This window comes from Sus scrofa, chromosome 6, assembly GCF_000003025.6.
Source record: "Sus scrofa isolate TJ Tabasco breed Duroc chromosome 6, Sscrofa11.1, whole genome shotgun sequence".
Classification (NCBI taxonomy): domain Eukaryota; kingdom Metazoa; phylum Chordata; class Mammalia; order Artiodactyla; family Suidae; genus Sus; species Sus scrofa.
In genome coordinates, this window is record NC_010448.4 from 210,243 (window position 1) to 233,337 (window position 23,095).

Here is a 23,095-nt window from a genome sequence, read left to right on the forward strand (position 1 = left end):
AAATAAAATTTGTTATAAAAAAAATAAATAGGAGTTCCCGTCGTGGCGCAGTGGTTAGCGAATCCGACTAGGAACCATGAGGTTGCGGGTTCGGTCCCTGCCCTGGCTCAGTGGGTTAACGATCCGGCGTTGCCGTGAGCTGTGGTGTAGGTTGCAGACGCGGCTCGGATCCCGCGTTGCTGTGGCTCTGGCGTAGGCCGGTGGCTACAGCTCCGATTCAACCCCTAGCCTGGGAACCTCCATATGCCGCGGGAGCGGCCCAAAGAAATAGCAACAACAACAGCAAAAAGACAAAAAAAAAAGACAAAAGACAAAAAAATAAAAAATAAATCAGGGGCGGGGAGGCCTCCCAGGGCAGACACCACAGCTTTCTGCCCCTGGGATCAGCGGAGGTGAGCCCCCAGCCCCCGGGACCGACGGGAGCAGCGGGAACACCAGACCCTCCCTCCTGCTCACCTAGGATGGGCTTTCATTTCTAAGTGTTCTTGTGAGGACGAGAACCCGGGTCTCCCTCTGCTGGGAGTGCGGGCCTCCACGGGCCACCTGGTCTGTTTCCTCACTGGTGGGATTGTCTGCCCGTGGAGGTGCTTTCTCGTCGCTGGCTGTGTGACCAGGGGCCATTCTTTACTCTCTCTGTACCAACTTTCTCACTAAAATGAGAATAATACTCCCTGCCTATGACGTGATCAAAACCAGTGCGGGGAATGGGCTCTTTTTATGGATCCCTCTAATTTTGTGTAATTGAGTGTCCTGGACCCCAGTTGATGAAAGGCCCATAAATTCTGTCCCCTGTGGTCTTCTCTGAGCCCGTATCTGTGGGCCAGGCATTAGAGCCTGGCATCGGACAGGCCTGGCTGAAGATCATGGGTGGCTGTGTGTCTTTGGTTAAGTTTCCTGATCTCTTTGAGCCTTGGTTTCCTCAGAGTAAGCTGGGGTGACAGCAGAAGCTCCCTCCAGGCACATGTGCACAGGCGGAGCACCCACACGTTCCCAACCCCGCGAGCCTGGACGGCGTCATCTGCCTGGAGAACAGGAGCAGGGATCCGGACGGGCAAGGCCGGAGGTCTCCCAAACTGGCAGACGACAGGCAGCCCTGCTGGCAGTAAGACCAAGATGGCAGGTCACAGAGTGGGCACTCTGGTGGAATGTCGTGATGGCAGCAGAGGACAGGTGGCCCCACAGAGCCCAGTGTCCCCCCTTGGAGCACAGACCAGACGGTTCTCAGTTCACACCCCAGTCAGGAGACCATGAGACCGCCTTTATTAGGCCACGAGTGGCCGTTTGTACAGTTTACAGAGTGGCTTCCCCTACTGGGACCACAGAGCATTGGCAGGGCTCTCAGGCCAGCACCTTCCGCCACCTCCGTGAGGCCGGCGACACCAGCTATGGGGCAGATGGCCAGGCTGTGGATGCCAGGCAGGGGCAGCACGCGAGCTTGGCTGTCGACCTGCCAGTCGGAGGGTGACACGCCCAACAGGAGCATCTCGGCCCCTCCGCGGCTTCCCAGTGCCTCTGCAGCCCCTGGCCTGCTAAGCACAGGGGACCAAGGAGCCACCCCAGCCGAGCATCACCCGGGACGGGACACTGCCCCGCTCTCATCCGAGGGAGAAGAGGCCTTCCCTGAGCCGCGGCAGTACCCCACCTGCCCCGCCCCGCTCCCGCCCCACCCAAGGAATCCTGAGAGGAAACGTCCTCCCCCAGGGAGGGTCCTGCAGTGAGCCTGACCCCAATGAACTCGGGCCAGGAATCATGAGTATAAATATAGAGGCTGTGAGTGCAAGAGTCCCGCGGATGAATCTATGTATATATGTACATGCTCGCTCCGCAGGGCGCCCCGGCGGGTCTTCCCGGGAAAGGCACTTCTCAGCCTGGTCCAGGACCAGCCCAGCCCCTCCCCGGCGGCACGGCCACCTGGGGGCACCGTGAGAAGCATCTGGCCAGGTGGCCCGGGGGCCGGAGACCCTCACTTGAGGTCGAGCGTCCAGGTGTTCGGGATGTAGAGGGACTGGGTCTGGCGGGCGCGGCGGGGCGTGTTGAGCGCGTCCACACTCTTGCGGCTGGAGCGCACCACGTCCGCCACGAAGCTGGTGCAGTCTCTGCAGACCTCCTTCAGGACGCAGCCGTGGGCGTAGATGTGCGGGAACTCCTCCTCCACGCTCCGCCACTGCGGCCCCTGCAGGGACCTGGGGCGGGACAAGGCCATCGGGGGCGCGCCCGCGTCTCCCCAGCCCCCCTCGCGCACGCTGGCTGGCGGCGCAGGGCCTTGGGAGGAGCTTGGGTCCTGGGCTCGGACCACGCGGCTGCCCCCGCCCCCGCCCCCACAGCCGCTGCCCTGCGTGGGCAGTCCCTTGGGCGCTGCCCCCACCCAGCTCCCGTCGCGGTGGGCGCCCGACCACGGCGGCGCCGTCAGCGGGGCAGGGCACTCACTGGAAGGCGTCTCTTCGCAGGGGTGGGGGGGCTCTGACAGCTGACGCCCTCTGTGGGCTCTCAAAGCCCAGGGTGTAGACGGGGATGTGTGCGAACTTCTTAGAAGGCATCTTCATCTACGACACAGGCACAAGCGGCACCCTCGACTCCCGAACGGCCACCTGCCCTGGGCCTGGTGGTGGCAGGGCCAGCCGGGAAGGCACCTGCCCCCACGCTCCCTGGACGCCCCCTCCACGCCTGGAGTCTGGAGGCCGTGCCTCCTCCCTTCCTAGAGCCAGAAGTGTGCCATTCTGATACCCAAGATCCAGCACCACACCCGGAGTGTCTCCCGGGTCAAGTGGCAGGATGAAAAGGAAGGGTTTGAAAATAGTGGCGATAAAAACCCCTCTTAAGCTGGTTACTGTTTCTGTTCTTTTTAGGGCCACACCCGAAGCACAAGGAAGTTTCCAGAGCGAGGGGTCGAATCAGAGCTACAGCTGCCGGTCTACACCACAGTCATAGCAATCCTGGATCAGAGCCGCACCTGTGACCTACACTGCAGCTCGAGGCAACACTGGATCCTTACCCCAGTGAGCAAGGCCAGGGATGGAACCTGCGTCCTCATGGATACCGGTCAGGTTCCTCACCTGCTGGGCCGCAACGAGAACTCACAGATTATTGTTTAGGGATAAGGCGTGTGGGGTGACCCATGAGCCCTCAACCTCAGTGCACATCTGCATGCATGCAGACAGCCCAAGCTGCAACAGAATGAATGTCTCCAAAAACGCTCAAGGAAGCTGCGTCACGAAGAGGATTTGAGGAGGAAAAGAGTGTTTCTTGGCACGGGCCCACTAACATTGAATATTAAAAAAATGAAATAATTTTTTGGCCACTCCCACAACATGTGGAAGGTCCCTCCCTGGCTAAGGATCAAACCCGTGTCACAGCAGTGACAACACCGGATTCCCAACCCATGGAGCCACCAGGGAACTCCAACAAAAATAATTTTTTAAAAGGACCATCTACAAGGGCCTTTAAAAACTGCAGAGTCTCCGAGTTCCTGTGACAGGAGACGGCACAACCGCTGTCCCACCCGCCCCTCGCCTGTGAGCCCTGGACAAGCCCCATCAGGCCGCAGGACACCTCTCTCTGACCACAAGGGAGCCTCACCTTTATGCTGCAGGAACTGCAGACAGCTCTGCAAAGGAAAGAAGAGGGTGAGACCAGCACGGGCCGTGAGGGTTCTGGCCCCCAGGCCAGCCGGTCGCTGCCTTTTGCTTGACCCCTGACCACATCACAGCCTGCATTTCATTTCACTTCCAAAGCTTTTCTCTTTTACTTAGCTCTGTACCCCAAATCCTTCTGCCCATCACCGCTTTTTCTGGGGAATATCTGGCCTGACTTCTCTGAGAGCACTGTTGGAGCCAGAGGGGCCTCAGCTGAGAGGCTCACTTTTAAACAGTTTTTAATTTCCATATGTGATTTCAAAAGTGAATGCCTTCTTGTAAAAATTCAAACACTAGAGGGAATATTTTTTTCTTTGTAGGGCCGCACCTGTGGCATATGGAAGTTCCGAGGCCAGGGGTGGAATATGGAGCTACAGCTGCCGGCCTACACCACAGCTCATGGCAACGCCATATCCGTAGCCCACTGAGCGAGGCCAGGGACCGAACCCATGACCTCATGGTTCCCCGTCAGACTTGTTTCCGCTGCGCCACGATGGGAACTCTTGCTGGAGGGCATTCTAAATTAGAGGAGTCCTCTCCCGGAAGCCTGTTGTGGAGATGATCCCTGCTGGCAAGTTTCCATCCTCCACGTTAAGCACAGATTAACAGAAACACACATTTAAAACAGAAACGGGAGTTCCCGTCGTGGCACAGTGGTTAGCGAATCCGACTGGGAACCATGAGGTCGCGGGTTCGGTCCCTGCCCTTGCTCAGTGGGTTAACGATCCGGCGTTGCCGTGGGCTGTGGTGTAGGTCGCAGACGCGGCTGGGATCCCGCGTTGCTGTGGCTCTGGCGTAGGCCAGTGGCTACAGCTCCAATTGGACCCCTAGCCTGGGAACCTCCATATGCCTCGGGAGCGGCCCAAGAAATAGCAACAACAACAACAAAAAAAAAAAAAGAGAGAGACAAAAGACAAAAAAAAAAAAAAAAAAAAAAAAAAAAAAAAAAAAAAAAGAAATAAAGTGAATGAGATGGGGAGTTCCCGTCGTGGCTCAGTGGTTAACGAATCTGACTAGGAACCGTGAGGTTGCGGGTTCGATCCCTGGCCTTGCTCAGGGGGTTAAGGATCCAGCATTGCCGTGGGCTGTGGTGTAGGTCGCAGACACGGCTCAGATCCCGCGTGGCTGTGACTGGCGTAGGCTGGCGGCTACAGCTCCAACTAGACCCCTGGCCTGGGAACCTCCATATGCTGTGGGAATCTGCCCTAGAAAAAGGCAAAAAGACCAAAAAAAAAAAAAAAAGCGTGAGATGGGGCAGCATGTGTACTCTTCCACGAAGGGAGGCCAGGGCTCGCCGCCGCATCACTCCAGATGGCCCGGACTCTTTGTTTTCAGGCAAGGGACCGTGTGTTCTCGGACAGAGGTCCCACAGTTTGGCAAGGGGCAGACCTCTGGGTTGATTCTATTCCACTGCAGCCAGAGACCACACTTGGCATCACGCATCCTTACGCATTTTGGAGCGTCGGTTTTATGGCACAAAACAGGTCCACTGCAGTGAATGTGCAGCTGACGAGAAGGCACTTGGCGCTGTTGGGTCGACCGTTCCCCGAGGGCGGACTGGACGGCGCCGGACAGTGTTCTGCCCACGCCCCGCGCTGTTCCCGCGTCTCATCGCAGCCGCGGATGGCGCTGCTGCTCCTCGAAGCTCTGTCGGGGTTTCGCTCCGTGTATCTCAGATCCCTTGCGAGGAGCACAAAGCGTGCGGGATTATTTCCTCATTTTATTGTGATTGCGTGAACTCCTCTTGACAATACTCCTTGCTCCACAGTCTCCTTCGTGTGGTGTTAACAGATCAGCTCAGACTTTCTTTAGACGCGCGGCCGCATGGTGTGCCTTTCTCCATGCCTCTCCTTCCACCCAGTTTATGTCTTTTATTTAAAGTGCCTATCTTGGAGTTCCCGTCGTGGCGCAGTGGTTAACAAATCCGACTAGGAACCATGAGGTTGCGGGTTCGATCCCTGGCCTTGCTCAGTGGGTTAAGGATCCAGCGTTGCTGTGAGCTGTGGCGTAGGTCGCAGACGCAGCTCGGATCCCACGTTGCTGTGGCTCCAGCATAGGCCAGTGGCTACAGCTTCGATTTGACCCCTAGCCTGGGAACCTCCATATGCCGCGGGAGCGGCCCAAGAAATGGCAAAAAGACAAAAAAATAAAAAAATTAAGTGCCTATCTTAGGAGTTCCCGTCGTGGCTCAGTGGTTAACGAGTCTGACCAGATACTTCTGATTCTCACCTCCAGCCTTCATGCTATTATCATGACACATCTTCTGTAGAGATATATGCTATAAACCCCACAATACTTTTTCTTTCTTTTTAGGGCCACGCCATGGCACATGGAAGTTCCCAGGCCAGGGGTCGAATCGGAGCTGCATCTGCCAGGTTCCACCACAGCCACAGCAACATGGGATCCGAGATGCGTCTGCAACCTACACTACAGATCTCAGCAATGCTGGATCCTTCACCCACTGAGCGAGGCCAGGGATTGAACCTGCAACCTCATGGATACTAGTCGGGTTCGTTACCCCTGAGCCACAACAAGCACTTCCCCACAATGCATTTTTATTAATTTTTTGCATACTTGGTAGTCTTGGAGTGGATGCCAGACAAACAAGTTTCATCTTGCCGGGGGTTGGATATTGGTTTACCTTTGAGGTGTAAGAAGATAATCTTTTTTGGGGGGTGAGCTCGTGGCGTTCGGAAGGTCCTGGGCGAGGAATCAAACCCATGCCACAGCAGGGACCCAAGGTGCTGCAGTGGCAACTCCAGATCCTCACCGGCTGCGCCACAGGAGACCCCGAGGTGACGGCGGTGTTGGCGGCCTCAGGCCCTGGCAGCTGCCGTCCCCAGTGCTCTTACTCCGGGTGCGCGTCCCGCTGTGGGTAGGGTGTCGCTTTCCTCCCGCGTGGTGAACCTTGTTCAACATTCGTCCTGGTGAGGGTCAGCCTGGCTTTGGTATTTCTGGAAAGGCGTTTACTTTGGCTTTTGTTTTGACACAAATATTCCTTCCTTTTTTTTTTTTTTTTTTTTTTGGCTGCACCTGCTGCATACAGAAGTTCTGAGCCAGAGACCAAATCTGAGCTACAGCTGCAACCTATGCCACATCTGTGGCAATGCTGAATCCTTAGCCCACTGTACCCAGCAGGGGATCAAACCTGTGCTGCTGCAGAGAAAGTGCCCGATCCTTAAGTCACTGTGCCAGAGCAGGAACTCTTTGACACAAATGATATTGCTGGGTATAGAATTAGACTGAGCTTTTTTTTCCCCCTTCTTTCAGTATTCTAAAGATGTTTTTCCACTGACATCTTGCTTGCAGTGTTTTAACGAGAAATCTGCAGTCATCTTTATCTTTCTCTGCACATGATGTGTTTATTTGCTGACGGATTTTAGGAATTTTTCTGTGGCATTGGTTTTGATCATTCGATGAATATGTGCCATGCAGTGATTTAATTCATGTTTCTTGAGCCTGGGATTCACTGAGATTTATATTTTTTAATCAGATTTGGAGAAGTTTTTACCATTATTTCTTCAAATGCTTTTTTTTAACCCTACTTTTCCTTCGGGGACTTTAATTGCACCCATATGAGGCTTCTGCATGTTATCCCACAACTTGCTGATGGCTTTTTTGTTTTTAAATTTTTTCTCCTGGTGTTCTGTTTTGGGTCCCACTGCCTTGTCTTCAAGGTAATGCGATCTTTTCCCCCACACTTTCCTCTGAATATCTAATCTGCTATAAGTCATCCGGTGTAATTTTTATCCCAAACATTCCCGTTTTCACGTTTAGTGGTTTGGTTAGTCTCTTCTTTTATCTTTTAACTTTTTCAACATATGAAATGTAGTTCAAAACGTTTTTTGGAGTTCCCGTCGTGGATCAGTGGTTAGCAAACCCGACTAGCATCCGTGAGGATGTGGGTTTGATCCCTGGCCTTGCTCTGCAGGTTAAAGATCCGGCGTTGCCGTGAGCTGTGGTGTAGGTCGCAGACTCGGCTCAGATCTCAAGTTGCTGTGACTGTGGCGCAGGCCAGCGGCAACAGCTCCAATTCAACCCTTAGCCTGGGAACCTCCGTATGCTGCCGGTGCAGCCCTAAAAAGACAAAAAGAGAAAAAACCAAAAAACCACCTTTTCACGTCCTGATTTGCTACTCCTAACGTCTGCGTCAATTCTGGGTGGTTTGGCGGCTGTTCCCGTCATGGGTCATGTGTTCCTGCCTGTTGACATGCCTGATGGTACCTGACTGGAGGCTGAAGATTACCTCCTGCTGGCTGCCAGGTAGTCCCACACGCGAGCTTTGATTTGGGAAGTAATTAAGATTCTCGGGCGTAGCTTGGTCCTTTCTGGTCTTGCTTTTGGGACCAGTTCGTTCTGGAGCAGTGCTCTGTTTGGGGTTCTTATTCCTCCTGCTGGTGCAGCAAGACCTTCCTGTGTGTTCCACCCAGTGGCCCATGAATTCCAACACTACTTCCATGGCTAATGGGAACAGATACTATTCCTGGCACTGCTGCTTTAAACCCTTAGGACAGGGTTGGTAAATGTTTTCTGTAAAAGGTCAGAGAGTCAACATTGTAGGTGTGGCTCAATGGGTAATGAATAAATAAATGGGTGAGGCTGTGTTCCAATGAAACCTTTTTTTTTTTTTTCTTTTTAGGGCCACACCTGTGGCATATGGAGGTTCCCAGGCTACAGGTCAAATCAGAGCTGCAGCTGCCAGCCTACCCAACAGCCACAGCAAGGCCAAATCCCAGCCGCGTCTGAGAACTACACTGTTGACTGGATCCTTAACCCACTGAATAAGGGCAGGGATCGAACCCACGTCATCATGGACGCTAGCTGGGTTCTTAACCTGCTGAGCCACAGTGGGAACTCCCCAGTAAAACTGTGTTTCTAAAAGAGGCAGTGGGCCAGACCTGGCCCATGGGCTGGGGTGGAGGAGGCTGCCTGAAGATGACCCTTCCAAGCGCGCAGGAGTTCCCTCGCGCGAACGTGCTGATCAGCGCCCTCAACACTCCCGAGGGCCTCTCTGCAGCTCCCTGAGGCTGGCTTCCTGGCAAATGCTCTCCCCTCTGGAAACGTGCACAGAGAACCCCTGCTTCCTTAATGTGCCTGGGTTCTCAGCCTCACCTCCTTCAAGGAGGGGAAGGGGCTCTGAGTCCAGAGGTGAGGCAGTCAGAGGGGACGGCCATCCTGTCTGCTTCCCACTGTCTTGAGAACCAGTGTTCCATAGTCTTCGAGGTTTGTTTCTTTTCTTTCTTTCTTTTTTTTGTCTTTTTGCATTTTCTAGGGCTGTACCTGTGGCATATGGAGGTTCCCAGGCTAGGGGTCTAATCAGAGTTGTGGCCACCAGTCTACACCACAGCAACGTGGGATCTGAGCCGCATCTGTGACCTACACCACAGCTCACGGCAACGCCAGATCCTTAACCCACTGAACGAGGCCCGGGATCGAACCCACAACCTCATGGTTCCTAGTCGGATTTGTTAACCACTGTGCCACGACGGGAACTCCCGAGGTTTTTTCATTTTGGCTGTTTCACATGGACCATGCCTCTCCTGCTGCCTGTAACCCCACCTCGTAAAAGGGGTGCCCCTAAAACTCCTGTTCCTTAGTTGCCCCAGTCACAGTGCGTGACCGAGTCACCCAACATCACCGGAAGCGCTCCTGGTGTCCCGTGTTAATTCGCAGCCAAGGTGCACACAGAAGGCTCACCTCTTGCAAAAGAGACAGGTCGGCGGCCAGGAGAACAGCGGGAACTTGGTTCGGCAGCAGCAGCACACCTGTAAGAAGACGCTGCTAGAGCCCGGGCTTGTCCCCTACTCGCCAGAGTCCCGTCGTGTCCTCGCCTGGCCGCCCGGCCTCTCACCTTCCCCTTCCGCAGGCTGCTCAGGAGCTCCCTGTTGGGCACGAACTGCTCCATCTCGGCCTTCACCAGCACTCGGCGCACGTCCATCACCTCCTCCACCGTCAGGGCCAGGCTCTCGGCGGGGTGGCTGAACTCCTGGGGCACGAGGCGCGGGGGGCCGGCTCAGGCTCGCAGGGCCCACCCTCGTGGGCGTCTGCACAGGGTCCCTCTTCCCCGAGGACCCTGGCATCCTCCTGGCCTCCGGCCACCCAAGGCCGGCAACTTCCTAAGAGGCCCGCTGCTCCGGCCGACCAGGCCTGGGAGCCGTACCACCCCCGGGACGTCTCTGTCGGGTCTACAGGCGCGGGTCCTTGCGACCCGGCCCTGCCCCCCATCCGGCTCGCCCCCAGGCCCTCAGTGACCAGTCTGCCATGCCCAGTCTTGCTCACAGTGCCCCCCGGACCGGAAAAACCTGTTCCCCACCTGCAAACACGCCAGGCCAGTCAGAACCAACCAGAGCCCTAGGCCCACTGCCGGCTCCCTGCCGCGCTCCCAGTGCCAACCGACCACGGTAGCTCAGGACTCCAGCCTGTGGTCTGCATCTGTCCACCTCGAAATACCCTCCTGGCCCTTGGGCTGGCATGGAGAATGGACCCTGTTCTGCCCCCAAGGGAGCAGGTCTGTGTTCCTGGCATAGAGCTCGGCCTCTCACAGCACCAGTCCCTCTTCCAGAAAGCAGGGTGTTTCAGCTCCACCAACGACGTGATGCCCGGCGTCCAGAATTGACGTTGGCTCCCGAGACGAGGTGGCACGGGGAACCAGAGGCCAGTGGGCGCTGGACAGTGTCTGTGGTTCCGATTCGCGGTGACCTGTCGTATCGAGGCTCGCTGATCACCTGCTGCTCCCGGCACTGACTCAGTCTGGGACCCTGTGTTCTTCTCTGACCTAAAGCAGCCAGGCCCGCCGGCTTGGGATCTCTGACGCCAGCCGCCTGGTGCTGCTTTCTGCATTTGAACAATTTTCCCTCTAAACCTCACAGACATTGCTCTAACACCACACAGTGCCAAGAGGTCCCAAGTGGGGTGGTGCTCAGACTGGCTGACGACGCACTCAGGGCCGAGGCAGGGCTGCGGAAATTTGGGGGTTTGATGGCCATGCCACTCAAAAAGCACGCACGGGAGTTCCCGTCGTGGCTCAGTGGTTAACGAATCCAAGTAGGAACCATGAGGTTGCGGGTTTGATCCCTGCCCTTGCTCGGTGGGTTAAGGATTCGGCGTTGCCGTGAGCTGTGGTGTAGGTCGCAGACGCGGCTCAGATCCCGCGTTGCTGTGGCTCTGGTGTAGGCTGGTGGCAACAGCTCTGATTGGACGCCCAGCCTGGGAACCTCCATATGCCGTGGGTGTGGCCCTAAAAAGACAAAAAGACCAAAAAAATTTAAGAACAAAAAGGCGGGCGCATGTGCCCTGATCCCTCGACAGTCGTCCCTTTAGGAGGTGGTCCCGAGTGGCGCCGCGTGACTCGCTTGTACCCAGCGATGAAGGTGGAGTGGCGGTGTCTCTTCTGAGACTGGGCCATCACGACGGGGGCTTCCTCCTGGCTCTCGGATCCCTTGCCCAGGGGGAGCCACACTGCGAGGCGGCTCGGCCAGCCCCGGGGAGTGCCCACGGCCGGGTAGGAGCCCCGAGGAAGCAGACCCTCCAGCCCCGGCTGACCCTCCAGCTGCAGCCTCGCTGGAGACTGAGCCACTGCTGGATTCAGGACCCACAGAGACTGTGATGACAAATGTGTGTTGCCGTGAGGTTTGGGGGTGATTTTTAACGTGGCAACAGGTACCCGACACAGGACTCGGCCGGCAGCATCTCGCCCGGTTGGAGGCTTAACAGCAGCCTGCCTTTGACTTTTCAAAGCCTTTTAGCACCGGCGCTCACCTGAGCCTCTCGCGAGACCCCAAGGACGGGGTGAGGCGCGCACGCCAGCTTCCTCCACACGCCAGCCGGGAGCCCGTGCCTCAGCGCAGCCCCGGCCGGAGAAGGACCTGGCTAAGGGACCGCCGGCCCTTCTCTGGGGGTCTTGGGACCCGGCCGTATGCCAAGGCCGAGTGGGGGCCTCAAAGTTCCCTGCAGCTGTTAGCCCCTCACAATCACGGGTCAGACGAAATTCACAGCGGATGAACTGAGACCCAGGGGAAGGCGCAGAGTCCAGACTGACAGAGGGCTGTCCGGTGGCGCTGCCTCCCTGCGCTGGCTGGGGGGTTTCTCATGTGTGCTAAGCCCCCCAGAGATGGGACCAGGTCCTTCTCTGGCCTGGGGCTGCAGCGGCCTGAAGGCCCAGGAGGCGGCGGCGAGGACCCACCTCGTCAGAGACCCACCCCCTGAAGGAAGCCCCCAGCCCTGCGGAGGCACCCCCACTTACCAGCCACAGGTGGGTGGTGTCTGGGGCTGCGGAGGCGCTGGGCCTGTCCTCGGCCGAGCTCAGGTCACTGCGTGGCGGGGAGGTGGGGTCAGGCTGGGTCTGGGCGCTGACAGGGAAGGAACCTGGTGGAGGAGCAGGCGTGGGGCCTGTCGGGTGGGCGGTCACTCGGGGAGCTGGAGGTGGCCCTGGGGCAGCGGGAGGCAGGCTGGGGGGAGGCCATGCCCACACCGAGGGTGTATGAGGGCCCCCAGTCCTGAGCCCCGTGGGGAGTCCCAGGGCAGCAGCCCTGCCGGAAGGGCCTCCCCCTTCTTCAGCCCCACCCCCACCCTTTGCATGGGACCCAGGAGGCCCAGCGGGTCGAAGGCCGAGGGAGCAGGCTGGCCCCACCCTGCGTCTCGGAGCATCCAGGACAGGCTCGGGGGTTGGGGGGGGACCTCTTCACGCCAGAAAGTGAGCCGTAATTACTAAACGGGAGAGTCCTGACAGGGGCCAGAAAGCAACAGGGTGGCTCAGGGGGCCCCCGAGGGTAGAGGAGGCCCTGGGCAGAGGGACAGCCCCCTGACCTGGGCACTCGGTGGACCCAGCCCCCAGCACGGTCGGACTGACGAAGCCGCACGGCCAGAGAACTGCCCGCCCGGCCCGACAGGGAGGGGAGGGTCGTGAGAGAGCCCAGGGGCGGTGGGTTCCAGAGCACTGCGTGCTGCCTGCTCAACACGTTTCCAGGGACAGAAGAGACGACCAGGAGGGCTGTCCATCTGTCCATCTATCCAGCCCCCGCCACCTCTCCTTCTGCAGGCCAAGACGTTGAAGCTAATTATCTGGATGTAACGGAATCACGGGTTTTTTTTTTTTTTTTTTGACGGCCCCTCGGCATATGGAGCTCCCGGGCCAGGGATCAGATCCGAGTCACATCTGCAGCCTCAGCCACAGCTGTGGCAATGCCAGACCTTAACGCACTGTGCCGGGCTGGGGACTGAACCCGCATCCCAGTGCTCCAGAGAGGCTGCCAATCCGTAGTGGTAACTCCATAGAAACACAGCGGGGTTTTTTTTTGTTTTTTGTTTTTTGTCTTTGTAGGGCTGCACTGGCAGCATATGGAGGTTCTCAGGCTCAGGATTGAGTCGGAGCTGTAACCGCCAGTTTACACCACAGCCACAGCAATTTGGGATCCAAGTTGTAACTGCGACCTACACCACGCTCGTGACAACACTGGATCCTTAACCCAGGGAGCGAGGCCATGGATTCAAACTTGCATCCTCATGGATACTAGTCAGGTTCGTTTCCTCTGTGCCGTGATGGGAACTCCAACATAGCAATTTCTTTAAAATCTTATTTTAAAGTTCTGTGATGAACATGGACTATTAATTTAAGAAAATTTTAAAGTTAGAAGGTGGAGAATGGCTGCCTTCTGGCAGGTGCAAGCTCCTCCACTGAAGATGCAGGAGTGGGCCGGGCACGTGGTGCCCACGGGACCGCGTCTGGGGCTGGGGGCAGAGGCAGCCCTTACCCGGCTCCTGGCCGCCTGGCCTCCAGGAGTGCATGCTGCCTGCGCGGGGCCGAGACAGCTCCAAGCCTGCTGGGTGCTGAGTCGCTGGCTGCAGGCCAGAAGTCACTTCACCCCGGAGCTGGACCAGGTCGTGCTCGGAGAAAGAGCGGTCTCGCTTCAGGGTCACCTCCCCACACGGAGACTCTTCCTCCTGCGGATGCACCAGCCCAGAGCTGCCCTGATCCTCCGCCCATCAGCGCCCTGCGCCCGGACCGAGGCCGACAGCACAGAGCCAACCTCTCCTTAGTGCCCAGCCCAGCAGCCTCTGTGCTGTGGAGTCAGGTGCCTCAACAGCCTAACCCTTGCCTGAGGCCCCCGGAAAGTCCTGGAGAGGACAGGTCTGGGGTCAGGTGGAGCCCAGTGTGGCCAGGATGGTGGCCACGCTGGACTTTGAGGGCTTTTCACCTCCGAGTGGGGCTGCCAGCTTCCCAGCCCCAGGATGCTGGAGCCCATGTCAGCCTTGTTGTGCTGAGGCCACTGTGCCAGCCGCCCTTCTGAGCCACCACCATGAGAAGGTGCCCAAGCCCTGCCCGCTCACCCCCGTTGCCGGGCAGAACCAGCCCCACAGCGGGATGCCAGCTTCATGGCAGGGGGGGCCCCCACAGTTGGACGCTGCAGCCTGGCTGGGCTCAGCCCCGGCACCTCCTCTCTGGTCTCTTTCCGGAACCTGCGAGCTCTGACCTCAGACGTGGTCATCTCCTCCATCTCGGCCAACGTGGGCGCCTTGAGCAGAACCCGGGGCCGCGGGCGCTGGGCGCTGCTCCCGGCGTCCGTGACGGAGAGGTTGATGCACGAGGTGGACTTGACATCCCCAGAGCAGGCGTTGAGGATGCAGGGCAGAGAGCCGAAGCCTGGGGAGGAGGGCGGTGAGGCAGGCTCGGACGGGGCAGTGAGGGGCGGCGGAGGGAAGCCGGGGGCTGGGGGGGCCGTGCCGCGCTCACCCCGGCCGTCCCGGTGCCTGCCCTCCACGGGGCGCAGCCTGCGTTCCTGCTTGATCTCCTCCAGGATCTTCTCGTGCAGAGTCCTCTGCTTCTGGGGTAAGGGGCGCAGCCTTCTCTCGGAGACCTGCAAGGGGGCAGGTGGGCTGGGGCTTGAGGGATCCCAGCGCCGGCGCGGCAGGGGCGGCGGCGGAGGTCCTGAGTGGTCCTGGGGCGGGCAGGCCTCCCAGAGCCGCAGAGGCGCACAGCGGGTACCTGCTTCAGCGGCGGCCTGGAGCGGATGAAGTCCAGGATGAGCTCGTGGGCGTCCTTCTTCACCCGGGGAGGGATGTCCCCATCGACCTGCAGGAGGGCGGGAGGCAGGGGGCTGAGGCCCGGCTGTGCGAGGACAGCGCCGGGTCCCCCCACCTGGCGGCTGTGGCCTTCGCGGCCTCACCACCAGCCTTCCCTGCGCCATGGATTCTTCTCGTGGAGACAGGTCCATGGCAGCGCCTCATAGAAGAGGCATCAAAATGAAATTAACGCACGGGTTTAAGATTCTTGGCGCGACACTGGCCCCCAGCGGGGACCACGTGAGCCACAGATGGGACAACCCTGCAGCCTCGGCGCCTGCCCCTGGGCCCCCGTCTCCCTGCCCTTGTCACGCAGTGTCCCTGAAAGGGCCCTGAGCCACGAGACGTCCCCACGAGATGTCGGGTCCGTGGCCAGCACACCAAGCAGGGCTCCCGCGCGTGGGGGGCCGAGCGTGGACGCCCCGCCCCGCTCACCATGACCTTGCGCAGCTTGTAGTTCCTGGCGCGGATGTCCTGCATCAGCATCTCAAAGGGTGTGAGCTGGAACTCCGTGGGGAGGGGGTTGAACTCCTGCTCCTGCACCTTCTTCAGCTTGACGCCGTGGCGCAGCTCTCGCATGAGCTGGACCCAGAGCCGGGCCTGGGCCGAGAAGACCAAGAGCGCCCTCAGCCTCAAGCCGAGGTCCTGGGCGATGCCCCGGCGGTGCCCGGGCCAGCGGGGGCCGCATCTTACCCAGTCCGTGCGCCCTAGGCTGTCGAGCTCCACCAGAGGCTTCTCTGACTGTGGCTCATCTTCCCGAAGCTTCTGCAGCATCTGTCAGTCCAGGGGAAACAGAAGAACGACAGCCACAAGCGTGCGGCCCTGCTGACCTGTCCCCGGGGATGTGTCCACACACTCACTGTGCCACCAGCTGGAGGAGGGACCCGTGGGCACACTGGCCAAGGTTTTGGGGCTTAGAGAGATCTGGCGAAACCCAGTCGACCACCGTGGAGCCACACAGGAGCCCCTGTGTCCCACTGGCCTTCTCCCGGGCCAGGGCAGGGAGAGGACATCAGCCCCCCAACCCCCATGCAGAGCCTCCCGGTTTGCAAAAGACCCTGCCTCCTCTCAGCGGATCCGCCCGCCCCACTGAGGTGCCACGTCCTCCACAGATAGCAGGTGCAGGCAAGGAGGCGCCCCATCCCGAGGGGCCTCAGACCTCAGCTCCCCAGGAACGTTTTTCACTGCCTCTTGGCCCAGGGCCCATGCACAACCCCTCTCAGGGAACAGCCGCCAGCTCTGCACGCGACCCCATCTGGGCTTCCACCTCTGACTGGCATCTGGACGGCCGGCTCCCTGAGGCCAGTTTGGGGGGCGTTTTTTATCTTAGTGTTCCTGGCTCCCAGCACTGCGGGTCACGCTAGGTCTTAAACACTGGCTGACTGGGTGAATGGACGGGTGGACGGTGCCTGAGAGGGGAAGGCATTCAGCAAGTTCGCGGAGACCCAGGACCGTATCTCACGAACTGGGAGAAATGCCGCCATCGCAGCAGGTGCCCAGGAAGCTCGGGAGCATTGGTGCATTGTTCTCCGCTGAGGATTTGGGCAGAGGCTGCTAGATTCCTGGCCCTGGATCCTGGCAGCAGCTGGGGCTGTGTTCTCACTAACCCCCTCACCCTGGAGAAGCATCTGACCACACAGCCTCCCCCCCACGAGGAAGACAGAATCAGTTACCCTGGCTTTCCACCCAAGCCACTTGCCAAACTGCTTTGGGACACTGTAACACTCTGCCAAGTCTGCAAAGCACATGGTGTGTGATGCTAAAAATAGACCTGTGTGTGACCCTGCGGACAAAGGGCATGAAGGTGGGTCCCCTGTCCTCCCTGAGTACACCTGGCCCCCAAATGCCAGCTCAGCTGGAGCCCCACCCACCCCGCCCCACCCCACTGCCCCCTCCCAATTGCCTGGAGCTCTCCTGGGGAAACTGCTTCAAGCCTAGAGCTGTTTGCGCCTAAAGAAAGAGCTTTTATCTGGGTCAAGAACTGGTCTCGGCAACAGAACAGATGACAGGACAGCGCTGAGACTGTCCACAGTTAGGGCACTAGAAGGACACCTCTGAGATGCCAGGAGTTGGCGGTGGGGCTGGGAGGCTGGGCTATTGACTGACTGCAGACGAGGCCAAGTGAGCCAAGCAGCATCTGAGTTGCCCTGCCCTGGGGCTCAGATCAGTGAGCACCACCCTGCTCAAGCTCAGAGCCAGGGAGGCCGGCCGGAAAAACCGCCTTGGAGAAAGAAATGAGACACATGCCCACAGAGGGTCAGGGTGGATCAGGGACCAGCACCAGTGACTTCCAAAAACACCTCCTGCCACTTAAGCCAGAGAGCGTGGAGGCCGTTCCCCCCGGGCACCCCGAGTCTCTGGTTTCTCTCCCTGAAGCGCTGGTGGAGGCAGGGTCCCTGGGCGCTGGGCGCCCCGCTTCGAGGAAACCCGTCACTTCCTCCTGAGGGAGAGGCTGGGAGAGCTGCGGGAAAGTTCGATCTCCTGCCTTCGGGGCCACGAGGAGGCAGGGCAGCCTGGGACAGAATGGCAGCTGGGGCTCTGCCCTGTACGAGCTGCGATGTGGAGCAAGACACAGCCTCGTGGAGCCTCCAACGGCTCACCTGTCAAGTGGGTGCTAACCAGGCAGGGTGGCGGAGGGGAGGTGGGCCTGTCGCTGGTGGGGCAAACAGCTGAGCCAGCGTCCTCCCCCGAAAACTGCCCACCTCCCCAGCACGTCAGCATGTGGGCCCCTCTGCGTGGGTCCCGGGCAGGAGCAAGCGGCTGCTCTCAGTTTCCCATTTTCAGAAGGAACCAGCACCCGGAGGCAGGAGGCACAGCTCCTCCTGCAGGTGTAAGCGGGGCTCGGAGACTTGATAACCACCTTGGAGACAGCCGGGCGAGGTCACGGGCTAAAGGTGCTGGGAGCCAGGGACTTCGGTTTCTGGGCCCCGCTCCCTCCTGGGCACAATCGGCCAAGGAGAGGATGTGAGGGTTAAGCTGCAAATGCCAGAGGTCAGGACAGTGCCCCAAGAGAGCTGCGCCACTCGCAGGCCTGCGCCCGGACTCCCACTCCCCGCGGGACAGAGGGTGCGCAGCAGGGCCGGGAATTTACAGCCTGGCCTGGCCCTGCAGACCTGGCTCCCCGCCTCCTGGTCTCCTCACCCCTCTCTGGCTGCAACCCCTCCCGTTGTCCCGCCTTCACCTCCAGGGCCTCCTGGAAGCCCCATGTCCTCCTCGGCTCACCTCCTTGGCCTCGCGGACGCTGGCAAGGAAGGCCCGCAGCTCCAGCGTCTCCACGAAGAGCGCGCGGCACACGGCCTGGTAGTGGGCCTGGGCGCCCCGGGGCTCCGTCAGGCGTGCAGCGCACAGGCGCATGGCCTGTGCGAAGGTGCGCACGGCGCGGGGGCCACCCTCGGCCTCCTCCTCCTCCTCCGGGCCCCCATAGCCCTCGTCGGCCGCCCCGCCGCCACTGTCGTCACAGTCGCTGTTGGCCATGAGGTCGATGAGCCGCTCCAGCTGTGGGCTGAGCTCCCGCTCCTCGTGCTCGTCCAGCCCCCAGTCCAGCGCACGGTAGATGGCGAAGCCCAGTGACTGCACCACCTGCGGGACAGGGGCCCCAACGGTCACCAGGGGCCGGGCACACAGCCAGGGGTGCCCCGAGGGGAAAAGCCGCAGTCCCGGGTCCCAGCCACTGGAGGAGAAGGCCACAGCTACCCAGGGTGAAATGGAACTCCAGCTGCCCCGGGGCTGGGGTGCCCCATAGGCTGCCCAAGCGTGGAACAGGGCAGGGTGATCCCCAAACTGCACAGCCACCTGGGTACTGAGTGGCAAGCTCTTAGCAAACATGCCACCTAACACGTGACTGCAGCTCCTCTCCCAGGGACTTAACCAACAGAAAGGAAACTGCGATGCACACGAGCGGTGGAGCGGCAAACCCGCTGGGCGAAGCCGGGTGCTGGGCAGCCGCGCAGAGGACCGAACTGGGGACAGCACAGAGCAGGACTTTCTGCGGCCGGAGGCCACATTTCACAGCTTCGGTGGTGCAAACACTGGTCACGACTCACTGTCAAGTTCACCCCCCACTCCATTTAAAAAGGACGGGGAGGTAACCTACTTAAACATTAGGGTCTAGTGTGCTATAAATAGTATAGTGTATTTTATTTTGTTTCTTTATTTGCTTTTCAGGGCTGTACCAGAAGCATATGGACGTTCTCAGGCTAGGGGTCAAAAGTGGAGCTACAGCTGCCGGCCTAAACCACAGCCACAGCAACGCCCGAGCGAGGCCAGGGATCGAACCTGCATCCTCATGGATACCAGTCAGATTTTTTTCCTGCTCCACAACAGGAACTCCTGTACTAGTGTATTTTAAATCAGAGGAGAAAGACTAGCTTGTTTGATAAATGCTGCTGGAATGATTGCTTAATTACACATAATATGGTGGATACTTGAACTCACAATAGCCCCTCAATGAAGTATTTTAAGTTACATGTAAATTTAACCTGGAAAAGAAAAACCTAAAAAATAACTGTACCCGCGTAGGGGAAGGGGCTCGGGGCCACCAGGACAGGCATACCCTCAACTGCTGGACCTCCCGTGGGGCCCACGGTGCGGTTCTGCTGGCTGTGCATGTGCGTGCACTTCTTTCTCCAGTAAGATTTGTTCTGGCTGCACTCACAGCATGCAGAAGTTCCCAGGCCAGGGATCAAACCCAAGCCGCAGCATTCACAAAGCTGAATCCTTAACCCCTAGACCACCAGGGAACTCCCAATAAGATTTTTTTTTTTTTAAAGCGTATTAGCGCTTTAGAAATCAGAGGCTTGCAGGAGAGAGAGCTCCTAACTCCATGTTTCTCAGTCCTTAGCAGGGAGTCCTGTTTTCATGGAGTCCAGGTTCTGTGGACGATGGTATGCTGCACCTGCAGCCCCTGCTCACACGTGGCCCTGCGACGGCGGGGGACCTGCTCCCACAGGGAGATGCCCGCCGGGCAGTGGAGGGCGCAGCTGAGCCTAAGGGCGGATAGTGGTAAGGACAGTACTTCCGTTACCACAGAATTCTTTCTGTGATTTAAACGGCTTTCATACTTTCCCCTCCTGACAGAGGTGCGAAAGACAGCCACACAGCAAAACGACAGCAGCTCCTTGCCTCTTAACCTCGCCACAGACCTCGAGGCCACCTCTCGTTTCACGGGGGGTGGGGCGGGGGTGCACCTGACGGTAACGGGCAGCAGCCACACGGGACTGGGGTCGGGTGGGCTGACAGATGGAACCACCCCCACTGCGGGCAGGCTGATCCACCTGGTCTCGGGGCCCCTTCTGGTCACCTGCCTGTTTCCTGTGACCTCATCTCCTGGACCCCAAGGCGACGGGCAGGGCCAAGCTGAGGGATGGGAGTGAGAGCCACTGTGGACACTGGACGGGGGGAGGTAAGAGCCAGTGTGGACACTGGAGGGGGTTAAGAGCCAGTGTGGACACTGGATGGGGCGGGGGGAAGAGCCAGTGTGGGGCAGGGGTGGGGGGACAGAGCACAAGAACAGGCCCCTCTCTGTCCTGCAGAAACACCTCAGAAAACATCCTCGGCCTGGAGGGGGCAGAGGCCGTCACCCCGGTGCAGGGGACGCGGGGGACACGTGGGAAGAGGAAGCTCAATGGGAGCAAAGTTCGCGCCACACGTCCACAACGCTCCCCGCCCGGCGGCTGTCTGACGTCTGCGGCAGGAGGCGAGGGCACTGCCCCAGCTCCGCACCCTGGGACCCTGAGTCAGAAGCACAAGGCCTGGAGCTGGTCCCCCTGGGAAGGAGCCTGCGGGACCCTGGCCTGGGGCGCGGGGTCTCCAGAAAGCGGCCGGATGCCCCTCCGGACTGCGGGGCTGGCGAGGACTCGCTTCGTGCCCACTCCCCCTGCTCGTCCTCGGCCAGAGGCTCAGCCCGATGCCCTGCTGGTTCCAGGGCGGCTCTGACACGGCCTCTCCTCAGGAGACCACCATGGGGGGGCAGGCCGAGCCCCCCCCCCAGGTTGCTGGCCTGATGGGCCCCCATCCGGGAACGGGTTAACTCCACCGTGAGCTGGTGCTCGGGGGACAGTGGCTCAGGGAAAAGCTGCCCTGTGTCCCAGCCCGAGGGTGGAACTCGGCCCTGGAAGCCGAAGACCCTTTGTTTTCCTGCGAGGAAGGGCCCGGGCAACGAGCCAGTCTGGAACCTTCAGCCCTGCCTGCCGGCGGCGTGTGGGAGCCGGCTCCCGAGGCCCGAGACAGGGGGAGAATCGGGGGAAACAGGAGGGGGGCTCCTCCACCCCCTCTCCGAGGGTGGGGCTCTGGGGTGAGTTTTCAAGCCTCCAGGCGGACCGGACCCCCATGTGCCAAGCGCCTTGTACATGTTTTCAGAATGGACAGCGGTTGTGCCCCTCGGAGCGCGGGTGAACTAGGCGACTCGGGGCGGGTGGCCAGCAGGGCCTGGGAGCCCCGGCCTCGCAGAGCAGCCGAGTGGCTCGGGAACACACCGCCGGCCCCTCCCACTCCGATCCCCGAAAACTAAGGAGAGCGTCCCTCCCACAGAGCGCTCGGCAGCCCTGCGCAAAACCCGCGTGTCGTCTGAACGCCAGGGTCCACGTCCAGTCTTATCGCTGACGTTTTAGGAACTGCCACCATGTGGTGATGAGCTCAAGAAGCCTCGGGATGGTTGTATTATTGCTTTTAAATTCTCCACAACGGAACACACAGCTTCTTTCGGCACACGCCGTGGTATAACGCTGCGCTTAATTTTAAAAAACCTATTTGCAGAAAACTGTTCACAGGTGGTGGCGGAGCAAACATCAAATTCAGGACAGACTTAGCTGGGGGGAGGGAACAGGGCAGGCGGTCGTAGCCAGAGGGGGGTTCGGGGCGGGGGGCTCCTGGCCATTGGTTCTCGGGCTGCTTTTCCTGTTTGGCCCACAAGACCCAACCCCTGCCCAACCCCCTGTGTCCAGGGAGCCCACAGCCCCTGTCACCTTGGCCACCTCCCTCTGCTCACTGGGGGGCCTTGAGGAGCAGAGGACAGGGGTCGGTGGCTGGGGTCGGGGAGGTAACATCGCTTCTGCGGCCCTTCACGCCCACCGAGGTCCCTGCCCCTGCCCCTGCCCCATGTGCCCTCACCAAGCCCTCCCGCCGAGCCCACAGTGCCTTTTGTCCCCGCCCTGCCTCTCAGGAATGACTGTATAACCTGACGTCCTTCCTTTTTTTTGTCGGCCACACCCGCTGCACGGGGCCGCAGTAGCCACCGCAGTCATGACACGGGACCCCTTAAGCCACTGAGCCACCAGGGAACTCCAGCTCCATGGGCTTCAACCTCCCATTATGTGGTGTACCTAAGCTTCGATCTGTGTCAAGGAAGCTGAAAATTCATACCTGGGCTTCCGAGCTGGCCGGTGACACCATGGTTGTGGGCTCTGCAAGAGGAGAGAACGGGTGTCAAGACGCTGCAGGATCCCCAGGATCCAACCAGCAGGCCTGACCCCCCAGGTCCCCCCAGGAACACACAGTGCTTCCCCCACGGTCCCCATGAGAACCAGAAAGCTTCCAGCGGGCTGAGCCATCAGCCACCGGACGGATACTGACAAGGCCCAGCTCTGGGCCGGGCACCAAGAAAGCCCGGCGGCCTGGCCACAGCGGCCGACAGTCAGCGGCCAAGACAGCCCTGCCCGCCCTCGAGCGGCCACACCTCAACGTGACCACTCAGGGGAGCAGCCAACAGGACCGTGGGGTCCACCTGCCCCTGAGGGCAGCACGGCTGGGGCGAGAGTGGAGGCTGAGGACGGGAGCAGCTTCAGTCTGCAGGGAGGCCCTCTCGGTTGGAGGCTGTGCACCCCACGCCAGTGAGATGGCACACCTGGGCTCTATCGAAAGGCCGCTTTGCTCCAGAGTCCCCGAGCTGTGCCGCGAGGTGGCATCTGGCCACCGTCTCTGGGTTGGGGCCTCTCCTGCCAGAGATTCCAAGAAAACGGCTTGAAGTCCCGCTGCTGAACTGGGCTCCAAGCATTTTATTTTATTTATTTATTTGTCTTTTCTAGGGCTGCACCCGCGGCATATGGAGGTTCCCAGGCTAGAGGTCACGTTGGAGCTGCAGCTGCCGGCCCACACCAGAGCCTCAGCAACGCACGATCCAAGCCGCATCTGCAACCTACACCACAGCTCACAGCAACGCCGGATCCTTAACCCACTGAGCGAAGCCGGGGATCGACCCTACATCCTCATGGACACTACTCGGATTCTTAACCTGCTGAGCCACAACGGGAGCTCCGGGTCCAGGCATGGTTATTATGTTTATTATAAACGTGGCACTGAATTGACACATTCACAAGTACTCACTCATGTAGCCTGTGTAAAGCCTGGGAGGGTGATGGTTCTGGTACCCATTTCACAGATGAAGAAACAGAAGCCCCAGCAGGGAAGCC

At 59.5% G+C, this 23,095-nt stretch overlaps 1 protein-coding gene across 5 annotated transcripts in view; it reads right to left on the reverse strand.

Moving 5' to 3' along the window:
• Window positions 1,238-23,095, reverse strand: part of SPIRE2 (spire type actin nucleation factor 2) — a 34,630-nt gene continuing 12,772 nt past the window's right edge. For 3 of the 5 annotated variants that reach the window (XM_021097006.1, XM_013994375.2, XM_021097005.1), the window contains exons 2-15: window positions 22,050-22,090; window positions 17,913-18,269; window positions 15,384-15,464; window positions 15,126-15,290; window positions 14,614-14,700; window positions 14,362-14,485; window positions 14,102-14,271; window positions 13,382-13,571; window positions 11,875-11,996; window positions 9,484-9,618; window positions 9,330-9,397; window positions 3,577-3,604; window positions 2,428-2,543; window positions 1,238-2,183 (exon numbers count right to left, since the gene is read on the reverse strand). In XM_021097006.1, coding sequence (XP_020952665.1) covers window positions 1,964-2,183; window positions 2,428-2,543; window positions 3,577-3,604; window positions 9,330-9,397; window positions 9,484-9,618; window positions 11,875-11,996; window positions 13,382-13,571; window positions 14,102-14,271; window positions 14,362-14,485; window positions 14,614-14,700; window positions 15,126-15,290; window positions 15,384-15,464; window positions 17,913-18,269; window positions 22,050-22,079 — 1,893 coding nt within the window. In that variant the 5' untranslated portion in view covers window positions 22,080-22,090 and the 3' untranslated portion in view covers window positions 1,238-1,963. Of the gene's footprint in view, window positions 2,184-2,427; window positions 2,544-3,576; window positions 3,605-9,329; window positions 9,398-9,483; window positions 10,332-11,874; window positions 11,997-13,381; window positions 13,572-14,101; window positions 14,272-14,361; window positions 14,486-14,613; window positions 14,701-15,125; window positions 15,291-15,383; window positions 15,465-17,912; window positions 18,270-22,049; window positions 22,091-23,095 lie in introns of those variants that run through there. The other 2 variants (XR_002345287.1, XM_021097004.1) reach the window with 2 other exon arrangements.